Source organism: Alternaria incomplexa (assembly GCF_024043165.1).
Source record: "Alternaria incomplexa strain BMP 0042 chromosome Unknown scaffold_6, whole genome shotgun sequence".
Lineage (NCBI taxonomy): Eukaryota > Fungi > Ascomycota > Dothideomycetes > Pleosporales > Pleosporaceae > Alternaria > Alternaria incomplexa.
The window spans coordinates 1,620,614-1,632,375 of record NW_026249855.1 but is presented as its reverse complement, the minus strand read 5'-3'; the positions used below and the strand labels follow the sequence as shown (position 1 = coordinate 1,632,375).

The 11,762-nt window shown below is 52.5% G+C and overlaps 4 protein-coding genes across 4 annotated transcripts; 2 read left to right on the top strand and 2 right to left on the bottom strand.

The window, feature by feature from the left end:
* Positions 1–342: 342 nt before the first annotated feature.
* J4E90_005111 (uncharacterized protein) lies at positions 343–1,986 on the bottom strand (the record flags this gene model as incomplete). Its single annotated transcript, XM_051434669.1, has 2 exons — positions 343–1,472; positions 1,521–1,986. 2 exons carry the CDS (start codon positions 1,984–1,986, stop codon positions 343–345), a joined length of 1,596 nt encoding a protein of 531 aa, XP_051291925.1.
* Positions 1,987–3,134: 1,148 nt separating this feature from the next.
* Positions 3,135–3,667, top strand: J4E90_005110 (uncharacterized protein; the record flags this gene model as incomplete). Its single annotated transcript, XM_051434668.1, has 1 exon — positions 3,135–3,667. A coding segment is annotated over one exon (533 nt), but the record flags the coding sequence as incomplete, so codon positions are not given.
* Positions 3,668–3,702: 35 nt separating this feature from the next.
* Positions 3,703–3,993, top strand: J4E90_005109 (uncharacterized protein; the record flags this gene model as incomplete). Its single annotated transcript, XM_051434667.1, has 2 exons — positions 3,703–3,709; positions 3,734–3,993. 2 exons carry the CDS (start codon positions 3,703–3,705, stop codon positions 3,991–3,993), a joined length of 267 nt encoding a protein of 88 aa, XP_051291923.1.
* A 250-nt stretch (positions 3,994–4,243) lies between these two features.
* J4E90_005108 (uncharacterized protein) lies at positions 4,244–7,409 on the bottom strand (the record flags this gene model as incomplete). The annotated part of the gene is made up of 4 exons (XM_051434666.1): positions 4,244–4,517; positions 4,571–6,501; positions 6,568–7,349; positions 7,406–7,409. 4 exons carry the CDS (start codon positions 7,407–7,409, stop codon positions 4,244–4,246), a joined length of 2,991 nt encoding a protein of 996 aa, XP_051291922.1.
* Between the last annotated feature and the right edge of the window lie 4,353 nt (positions 7,410–11,762).

Genomic DNA, 11,762 nt, shown 5'->3' with positions numbered 1-11,762 from the left:
GACGTGTTGACGGCATATAGCAGAAACAGCGGTAATGAAGCACGACCAACGGTATGGTATGAGAGGTGATGCATTCGAACATGTGGGAAGAAAGACACAGCAGCCAAATGTTGTTGCGGCAGTTGCAGTCTTGTAAGTCACTGCTTGTGCTGTGGAAGAAGCGGCGACTTCAGGCCTCGCATGGTAGGAGATACCGCTGTCTCTGGAACGCACCTTCCTGGGGAAGTCTTACTACCTTGATAAGATGACATGCGCCCCAAATGGAAAAGAAAGCCTTCGCGATCGCGCATGAGAAGTCGAATTGTCTAAATGTGGGCCAGGCAGTCTGTCTGTATATCAAGATCATGGCAGGTCTCTATGCCTGGCGAGTTCCTCATGGTCCAGCGCACTCGTGCGTATCTCTTCCTCATCCTCGTCGTGCACCGGCACATAGGACGGCTCTTTATCCCCCACGTCAATATAGTTCGTCACAACAGTCATGAACGCGAATACCACAACGGAGGTCAAGAAAGGTAAACCAAGCCAGGCGCCGCCAAGACCAATACCCACCTGGAACAGCTCGCTCAGCAGTGGGCCCGCGATCATAGCGCCAATACTTTCTGCAATCGCAATGGTGCTCATGAGCTTGCCAATATCAGGACTCGACTGACCGCCCACAACATGAATGGAAACGGATCGCATTGCAGCGGTGTAACCAGTTCCCATGTTGTAAATGAGAAGCCCAATGATCAGAAGTGAAGGATGTGCGGCAATACCCATGACGAAGAAGGCAATGGTAGTAAAAGCTATGGATCCGCGTGCGATCCAGAGATCAGCCCAGTGTGCAGGGAATCGCAGCTTCTTCAAGAGAAAGAAGTTTGCTAGTGGGATCAAGATAGTGACAGCCACCAAGTTGGTGGCTGCGCGGAATGAGAGCAAGTAGGCGGCCTTCTTGATCTCCCAGTTGTAACGCTTCGAAGCATAACGGACCAGGAGCGAGATGCACTGTCTGCCCAGTCTGTTGGCCAAGAACGTAAGGACGACCAGGCTCAAGGTCCAATCGCTCCTCAGGAAGTGCACTGCATCCTGGAAGTTGCGGAGTTGTGCTCGCAGCGAAAAGTGGCTGGTTGTAGGCGTGGGCTGTAGCTCGAAGACCTGGTCTCCGCTGTCCTTGGGTTCAGGCAGATCGCGCAGGTGCAGCGTCTCGGGGATGAACAGAGCCACAACAACCCCCATGAGCTGTATCGCTAGTGACAATAGCAGAGGCAGCCAGTTCCCGCTCTCCATCAGCCTCGCTGCCATTATCGGTGCCAGCATTTCCGCAACAAGGACACAGGCCGTCAGGTATAGGAAGACCGTCGTTCGCTTTTCTGGAGGCACAATGTCGGAGATCATTGTTACACCGATAGCCATGGCTACGATTGGACCGCCGCCGATGATCGTGAAGGCGCTCGAGAACCACGTCAGCTGTAAAGGGAGAGAATTGAAGTAGGCTACCCATACGTTAGCATATATACAAGATTCGTGCAATGCCGTCTTACTTATTATCATCACCCAGACGAAGGCAAGGTCCAACCCGACCAAGCTTGCTGTGACGATCCACTTCCGCCCTACTTTGTCTGCCCAGGTGCCATATGGTACAGCCAAAAGAATGCCCGGTATCGCGCTGAACATGTCCTGCCAGCCAAAAATGGTCGCGAGTCTCTGCTGCACCACATCCACTTTGCACAGCTGCTCTGGTATGCTTCCGTCGCCATCGATCACCGAAGGGTCTTGTTCGCGGTAGTACTTGAGACATAGATTCTCCTCAAATAGACGTGTCAGAGGTGGCTCGGCAAGGTAGGCACCCACATCGACGACTGCGACAATGATAAAGATGAGCACTACGAGGAGTACCCATGGCTTCTTGGTCGGTTTGTGCGGTGGCAGGAAGGCCGGTTCTGTCGGGGTCAAGAGGGCTCCATCTTCTTCTAGGGATTCTCGCGGCGAACCCAATTGTAATGCCATTGCGATAGCTCGTGGACGTACGGCGGGAGGAACGAAGGGGGGCGGGTATGTGGCTGACGCGCATGCCAATGGCGCGACGGTAACAAAGAGAAAGGACGCAAGGAGCAAGCTGCAAAAGTCAGTGATACCTATCGTTAGCTGGATATCATCGTGAGGGTGTTCATGAGTGTGTAGAGCGCGCCCTGGGACATGCGACGGCCCCGGGGCTGTGAAACGGGTCCGCGATTACTCTGGGCATTCCGACGATCCTTCCAACGCCGAGTGTCGTGTCGCGTCACAGACACGGCCGGGTTTATGTCAGCAGCGAAGTTTAGCCGGTCAGATAATGACCCGCCGCCCGTCTTGATTACTCCGCGAACAACACCATACATTAACATTCTGTCCGGCCCCAACTTTATTGCTGAAATAGTTTCGGTGATTAGTAGTTGTTCGTTGGGAGGGACCGACATTTACACTCGCAGAACGCATTTGACTCGAATCGCTCTGCGCACACATCCCTCACTTTACGATATCTCAAAACGACGATTCTCTCAATGCAAGATTTGTCGTCATACCAGACGGAGCTTCGACCGAGACTCGGACATCTGCGGATACCCGGCTTTCTCAGAGCGTTTGCTATAGTCAGTCGCATGCATCATTTTCTGCGGAGCGCTGCCACACCGATTCCATGTCAAACTGGACCTGATGTAGTCCCCTGACTTGACGTGAATGAGGATACAAACGGCAATGAGAGAGTCTTGTCACATGCAAATGGCCCCTGACGTCTTCTTTGATATGATGATAGAGCCTCATGAGCACACTGGACGCAATTGCGAATATAAATCATGTATAGATAGCGCTAAAATGCGCGTTTACCAGCCCACTATCGCTCTCACATTGTCAACTATACTAGACATGGCTCCGTTGGTCATTTATTGATCGCGTCATCAGTCTCCTCTTCGCCTTTGGCTTGACCTTCTCCTTTGCCTCAAGCAAACGCTCTTGTCACACGGGCATCATGGCAGGTGAGCACGACGTAGCCCAGTCTCGCACTGAGGCCATATATAAGAATCCCCTACCACCACTAGACTTGGACTCCTTACCTACACTTCAAGACTTCACTGCCTGCCATACTTCACTACATTATCATCCTTCTTCCCATACCCGAGCCACCACCCAGAAGATATACACGCCCTCACCATGTCTACCTCCAACAACCCCACTACCACTGGCAACCTTCAAGCCCACGGATTGGCTCATGTCCGTGTACCCGATGACGCCAACATCGCCGTCTGGAACATCCTTTGCAATAGTAAAGAAGTCCCCTCTCCTCATTGTATCCACCAACTCTAACCATACCATCTCCTTAGGCCCTTTCACCGTTGACATCGCCGCCGAGTCCAGTACACCAGAAGCCAATCCCGGTCGCCCCCAGTTCCTCAAAGGTATCACTTTCAACGCCGAAAAAGAAGAAGAATGGAACAACACCGTCCTTCCCTACATCCGCCTTCTGACTTTCACCGTCGCCTCTACCACCGACACCTACTTCATCGGCGATATGCTGCAAGTCCTTCCCGACATCGACAAGAACATCCTCAAAGTCGACATGAACGGCTTTCACTGGTTCTCCGGGATTACCGATAACCGAAGTTCGAACCGTATCTCGCTCTCGCTTCAAGTCTGCCTGAGCTACAAGAGATGACTTTCACTCTGCATACGTCGACGGTTACAGATTCGATGTTCGGTGAGAGACAGCTTCAAGAGTTAGAACGGGTGGATCCTGAGAGGGCTAAGAGAAGGGTGACGAGGTCGGTTGCGGATATTGTTCGGAAGTATGGGATGAAATCCATCTTCGACAACAAGTCCCTGAAGCACCTCCGTCTGGTGTATATCAAGAGCGACATGGTGGCCGCCTACACTATCGATGGCAACCCCGAGAACGTCATCGCCGGTATCAAGAATTGGTTGCTACAGGGTTTCAGGAACCAAGGCCAGGAGGTTATGGTAGAGCTTTCACGTGCGTCTTGATTTCTGTGGAGGATCTGGAGTATGATTGTATTTATTATGAAAGTGTGATTAACATCTGATGATACCATGAAGACCTCTTGGCTTCTTCATAAATATAGAGGTGGAAATAAATGATCACAGTCTGCTATGCCCCAACGCCTTTTGGCTCCGATGTGATGACAGGAGGAAATGTTTTGTATACCCGCAGACATATGTGCAAAGAAATGAACTCGTCACCCCATTATCATTATTTATATGTCCAGTTCTGTGCCTATCGCGATACGGTGTTTATCGCGTCATCGTCATCGTCGTCCTCTACGTCTCCTCCTCGTGCGGTGTCCTCGTAGAGGCTCTTGAACCAGCTTCCTTGGCGGTCCAACAGCTTGTGCGGGCAGCCGTACTCGACGAGCTGGCCCTTGTTCATGACGACGACCTTGTCGAAGTCGAGGATGGTGTCGAGTTTGTGCGCGACGGTAATGAGTGTGTGGTGTGGGAAGCGGGAGCGAAGAAGGCGTTGAACATGGGCGTCGCTTGCAGCATCGAGACTAAGCGTCGTTGTTAGTATTAAGAAAGTGCGATGGGATGTGCGATGACTTACTTGCTGGTGGCTTCGTCCATGACGACCACGGTGGACTTGTCCTTCTTGAGCATGGCACGCGCTAAACAGAAGAGCTGGCGCTGTCCGTGCGAGAAGTGGAGGTCTTCGACCTCGACATCTAGCGGATGCGCGTACTTGTCGACATCACCCTTGGACACAATGATGTCCCAGAGCTGGACGTCTTTCAGCGCGGCCATGATGGCCTTGTCATTCGACTCTCTCAAAGGATCGGCGTTGAGGCGGATCGAGCCGGGTAGTAGGTACGCGTCCTGAGGTAGGCCGATGAGGCGGCTGCGGATGGTTTGACGAGGAATGCGGGTAAGAGGGACGGAGTCGATGGTAATGCTGCCAGACGAGAGCTCGACCATGCGGAAGAGTGAGAGGACTAGTGACGACTTTCCACTACCGGTGCGACCAACGATGGCCACCTTCTCACTAGGGTTGATAGAGAGGGAGAAGTTTGAGATGACGGGCTCACCGGGTCGGTGGTATGCTTCGATGCTTCTGAATTCGATCTTGCCCGCGCTTGGCCAGTTGGAAGCGGGAATGTGATCTTCGCTCTCATGGTCTTCCGCGATGGCATCGGTGGTGAAGTTCTTGATCCTAGCCACACTTCCGATGTGTGTTTCTAGCTGAGTCCAGAAGGAGATGAGCAGCTTGATGCTTTGAGAGAATAGTACGACGTTCAGTAGTGCAACACCGACATATCCTGCGCTGAGCTTTCCCTTTAATGTGACGACGAGGACGATGAGAATGGTGGCAACAGCTGCAACAACGAGGTCCAAGACAAGCGTCAGCCATCGTTGTGCCGCGAAGAGAAGGTAGAAGGGACGCTGGCTGCGGTCAAGCAGCGCTTTGGCTTTCTCTTCGACAAAACTCTGCCATCCAAAGGCACGAATAGTCGCCAAGCCTTCCAGTATCTCGTTGAACTGAGTGTAGAGCGGCGACTTCGCTTCTAGATCGAGGAAGCGGAGTTGACGCGACGTGCGCAAGTAGAACTTCTGTACGAAGAAGACTGCGACAATGACGACAGGGAATGAGATGGCTGCGTAGGGAGCCGCGACAGCGATGAGAACCATTTGTCCGATGACCAGAACGAAAGTGGCGAAGGTATTCAGTGCAGCGACTGGCAGCTCCATGTCGATTAACATGAGATCTTGGCTGAAGCGATTGAGCGTCACTCCGGTATCGGTGGTGGAGAAGAAGGACATGGGCGATGCGAGCACTGTATCCAGCAGCTTCTTGTGGAATGTGACACCGGAACGAGGCACCATCGTGATAATGAGCTGCCAGCAACTGACCATGAGGAAGAAGAGAGCAAGCCCACCAAGCATGGCGTAGATGCCCAGCCAGTAACCGAGTCGCTCGTTGGGGTGGTTCTCGTTGTACTCCGCCCACATCTTCACCCAAACTGTTGGGAACGAGATACCGAAGATGAAGATGACAATGGAAATGATGAAGATGATCGTCGGGATCCAGCCCACAGTGCTGATGTAGTAGAGGTAGATGGCTGTGTCTCCAGTGCGGCGGTTCGCTTCCGCTTGGACGTCGTCCTCTGTGAGCTGGGTGTCGGTGACCTGACGCTCAGTGTATCGTGGCGGCTCTTCGTAGATGTGCTTCTCTGGGCGGTAGTCCCAGTCGGCGCGTCCGAGATCAAAGCCTGATACATAGCCTCCTGACTTGCTTAGCTTCTCGAAGGGGCCTTGTTCCGAGATGCTACCATTGCTGTCGAGAGAGACGATATGATCACAGTAGGGTAGACGTTTGGCTGATGAGGATGCAACAAGAACAGTAGTTCTGCATCGCTTCAATAGCCCCTCATAGCCGAAGAGGCTGTGCCAGATGCGGTTCTCGGTCTGGCCATCGAGACCGCTAAGGCAGTCATCGAGGATGATGATGTCTTTCTGGGCGTAGACTGCTCTGGCAAGCGCCTGGAATTGTACAGTGGTTAGTAATGTCCAATCAAGAAAAGAGGGGTGAGTGTTGGCGTGTCTTACAATTCGTTGGCTCTGGCCTCCGCTCAATGCGATACCCTTGCTGCCGATCTCGGTTTGATCACCCTGAGGTAATTGCCGGAGGTCTTCATCTAACGCGCAGCTCCGAACAACCGATGAGTACCACCGATGATCGAATACTGCTGCACCGATAATGCTCTCCTGCACTGTGCCGTTCACATGCCATGGGGTTTGGTCGCACAAGGCGATCCGCAGGGAAGACACCTGCAGGGAGCCACCCATTACAGGCAACTCTCCTAACACTGCTTTGAGCAGGGTTGACTTACCACACCCTACCGGTCCCACGACCATGGTAATCTTCCCGCGTGGGACGATCATGTCGATATCCTGCAAGGTACCAGATGGCTGCTTGACCGGGTCCCATCCGAAGTAGCCATTCTCGATCACGATAGCCTGAGAGCCGAGCGCACTGAACTCCTTCACTTCAACAGAGCCGCGGCTCTTTTGAGAACTCTCGGATCCCTTGATCGACTCACCTGCGAACAGCGACGTTGTGCTGCCACCATAGATGGAAGGGAATCTGCGCTGCTCATTTCTCGGAGCTAGCGTCAAGAACTCCTGGATTCTCTTGAACGACCCCACACCTCCCATGAGCGAAGAAAGTGCCATGATGAGAGATCCTAGAGGCTCAGTGAGGAGTGTGAACAGCGAGAGGGAAGTGAAGACGGTGGCAGTGTCCAGTGTGCTTTGGCCGCCGCTGTTTTGTGCGATGATCGAGAAGACAGCAAACGCCAAGATGGGCGACACGATTGGTGAGATGTAGGCTATCGAAAGTCAGTGAATGAGGGGAGTTTTTGCATGATACAGGACTTACAGAAACCCATAGTCCAGATGAGGAGCTTCCTGAACTTCTTGGAGATATTGAGCTCATCGACTCGAAGCTTCTGAAGATCATCTCGTAACACTTCAGTGAGTCCGCCCATCTTGACACCCTTCATTGAGTTGAGCATAGCATTAGTCGCTGCGATACGCCGTTCTATACCTTCAAGCCAAAGTGCTTGACGTTGCATTACCAAGCTGGTGGCTGCTATCGAGCCGAGCAATGAGAGGACGGCAACGCCGATAGGAATAGCGCATGCTGCGCCGAGCTGTCGCTCCAGAAGATACATCGCAAGGGTGATTTCAAGAGTATTGGACCATATCTCGTGGCCAGTCTCCATGCCAGTAACAATGCGTTCAACATCAGCGCTCATGAGCGTGATAGAAGACGCAGCGTCCACGTCCGTCAATGTGACTTCTGTCGCTTTGTTGTATAGCATCGAGATGAGACCGCCTCGCATTTGGGTGATGAATCGGAAAGTTAGATGCATGTACTGGCCGGTAGAAACCTGCAGGGTTGGTTAGCGCAGCTGTCCACGACATGTTATCCCGGTTATATACTGACTGCGATACCGATGAAGACAATGATGTATGCGCCGATCAGTCCGTAGCCGATGTTTGAAGTTTGCGCCGTGTCTTCTTCTTGGGAGAAGAGGACTGCCCTTTCGATCAAGAAGGGTTGGCAAAAGTTGAAGGCGATCAGGAAAAGTCTGGGTGGCACGACTGCCAATATAGACCATTTCAGGTTCCTCAGTGTCATTCCGAAGAGAGAGTGGGTACCGATGTTTTTGACTATGAGCTCTGGCATTAGTGGGTGTGCGAAGAATGTTCAGACGTGATCATGACCTACCTCTTGCCCATGATGATCCAAGCAAATGATGCAAGTAGTCGGCTTGTAGGTGTTTGTCCAATTGAAAGAGGTCTTCGATGCTCAACGTAGCTGAGAATCCTTTTTTGAACAGCGGGTTCAGCCACCAGAAAGTCGCTCGCTTGTACATGCCACTGGTAGCCTCCGGGGGATTGTTGGCGAAGTCCGGCAGAAGGTGTCGGCGCTTGTCTCTTGCTTCCACTATAGCGAGGAACACCTTCAGCCCCAGGCGGGGACCGAAGACGGTGGCAACATGCTCAAGCTCTGGGGAGAGTCCGTAGCTGCGGGAACGTTCGATATCGAATATGCTGGTGAAGAGGAGGTATACTGTGAGGAGGAATGATGGGCGAATGGTTCGCATATGCTCTACGTAGGAGAGACATCCTAGCAACAATGCGCCGACAAAACTGATGGCAGCGGAAGGGAGTTCAGCACGACTGTTGCGGACTTGTCGGTTCGACCAAACAACGAGAAGGGCGAGTTCGAAGCCAGTGAAGACGGCCCATGCTATCTGTGGTGTAATGGTCAGATACCTGAGTGTTGAGCTCGCGATGAAGTACATACTAGTTTAGTGTATAACAAGGTAGACCTAGAGACCTTGGTCTCCTTCCACCACAATTGGTAGATCCTGAAGGGAGCAATAGCTATCAACAGAGATAGAGGTATGATGGAGAGAAAGATCTCTGAAAAGAGAAGAGTAAAGTCGAACCCGCCACGGCATTCCGCGCCGGCGTAGGGACCAAAGGTGTCGTCCGTCAAGGCGCAATTGCGATCCATACTTGTTGCCATTATGGGCGAGAATCAACTCGTCGACGTTGTTTAGCAATGTAGATGGTGCATCGAGGGAAGCATATAGGGAAGGGACTCTTGATACTATGAGAACCCCGAGAACCCCACAAACGCTTGAGTAGTTCCAGTCCCTATGTTGATCATGTGGACGGGTGGCAGGGTGATTATTTCTTTGCTTCCCTGCGTCAGTGTTTCTGACTACTCGCGGCGACGGCTTGGACGAGGCGGTAGCATGTTTGAAGATCTTTTCAGACCAATGCTCCGCAATGCCACACAGACACACACCTTTTCTCATCCCCAAGAGCTACTAGTAGCGCCATACTTATTAATTATGAGCTGAACACGGCTTTCAATCGCCATTTTGATGGCATGAGATTGAGTTGGCTGGCTGAGATCATCGTCATCTCGCACTAAAGCAGGTAGCGGGAAAGTGATGGTGGAAAATATACCGGTAGTAGGGTGCGTGACTGGCATTTCATAACCTGGTACGGATTTGGTGCATGCAGGTTGCATGCGTCGTGTTGTACACTGTTTGAATGGACAGGGGTATCGCATGGTGTTTGGATTTGGTTTAGCCCTGGGATCCACCCGAATTAGCAGCAACGACGAGCGCCCCTCCCATCATCCTGCGCTTAGAACAGTGTGGACGGCGGCCCGGGAAGAGAATCCTCAACCTTAATTACTCTACCACTGTGTCACCTTGGCACAGCCGTAGCGCCTGTTTTGTGGCTTGTGGCTTGGAGATCGGCGCTGTCATGCCGACGATCGCACCCGAAGGGCCGTAGCAGGCAACGCGGCGACATTGCTGTTGGTTCACCGTGCTCTGAACTAGGGGTGTTGAAAACGTTTGACAGCGGTGTCCTTTCCTATTTTAGCTGTGTTGAGCGCCAAAATAGGACATGCAAAGGTCGAGGGAATAAGGCTTCCGAAAAAGGCGAAGACATCGCTTACGGCCGCTCATCGGCCCTTTAGTCATCGCGAATTGCAAAGTAGCCTGAATTGCTACAGACGGAGGAGCTACTCCTTGACGAGAATGCCACTGATACTCCGGGTGGGAAGACGATGTAACAAATCACTCTCATTGATCCCTGGGTTCTCGTATGCGGGTCATGTACAACACTGGCTGTCCGAGGCGCACCTGCGTACTGGATAAATTCAAGTACGAGAGTCGAATGCAACCCACGTCATCACAGAGAAATTCTCCTGTGCTTGAAGACGCGTTCGTGCAGTCTGATTGATTGAGATCAAAACCTCCGCCACCGAGAGGAGTGTGACAGTGAACACGGACCGGTCTGACCGCGATAATATCTCGCATTACTCCCCAATTAAAGATGGCGCAATCCAACAATTTGGCTGGTGACGCGGCAATTTTTCAGATAGAAACGATGTTGATCACCCTCAAACGCAGACACTCACGTGCTGAGACATGGAATGAGTACGGTACCAACCACCGTTATAGACCTGCCAACCCGCCAAAGTACAGGCCCAAAGTCCCTCACGTAAAGACGTCAAGCTCGCGCGCGAAGCCCGGTAGACTTCAAGCGCGAGCACGAAGACCTGAAATGGGTACAGTAGGACGCGATGAACTCTGTCAGTGATCGACTGTTCGTAGGCGAAGCTTAGTTCCTCGTGGACCGAATAACGGAGTAGCCTCTTTGTCATGACGAGTGATTCGTCAAGGTCGCGGAATTGAATACCGGCGGAGTGCCAAATCGGTCTCCGAGGAAGTGAAGAAAACAGGCTGAAGGAATCAACGTCGACGAGTGAAAGGCAGATGGCTGATCTTGTGTGATGTGAGCGCAAAAACGGCACCAGGTTCATGGCAGTGCCGATGTAGGTCCCCATGCTGTTTGGTAGCTTCCTTGCAGTTCGAGTGATGATCGATGCAACGCCGATCGCATACGCTTTGATCGACCGGTACAGCTTGCGATGGACACTCCAAAGGGCACCGGAAGATTCCACTACTAGCTTAGAGCTGCAAGCGTATCCAAAGGTGAAGTGCATGGCTTGCGCAGCTCGTACGGGTAATATGAGGTTTCTGGGGTACCTGCAGCCATTTTCATCTGTCTTGGACGGCTGTCTACCCCACAATAGCAGCTGAATACGACGAGGCTGAGCTCCCGTCAAGCAAATTGACGACCGCTAGACAGATGAGTTTCGCCGAGGCCTACTGAATAGTGGCGACAGCATGCAGTAGATGCGCATTTCTGAACGTGCTCGTGTTCCGCGGATTACAAAGGCAGTTCGACAGATGGTACGACGTGTGCTGACAGTCCTGAAAAGGCATGATCAGTTGCAGGGAAGCCGCACATGAGGATTGAGCTGCCCTAGGGTGGAAATACCGGCTGCCTGGTAACCAGCGGTAGGAGCCGGGTAATCGTCATCCGACGTCGACTACCTGGATCATGTCTAGCTATCATGAGCGGGATCTTGGAAAGTGCTGTGCGCCTTGGAGATGGATCCGTCCCACCATCACAGTGTGGGTCTCGAGGGCGTGCTTCGCGGGAGCGGCAGGCGAGACTTGTTCGAACGTGATGGCGCCGGGCTCAACAGCCGTTCCGGATATGCACACATGGGAAATGAGAAGGTGGAAGGTGGCGTACAAAGAAAACCACACAGTAGCGCGACTGACAGCGGAGCGTGAGTCGTAGTCGCGGCACGGTGTCATGGAAGCCGCGGAAGCTTCGGGAACTGAGGCTGA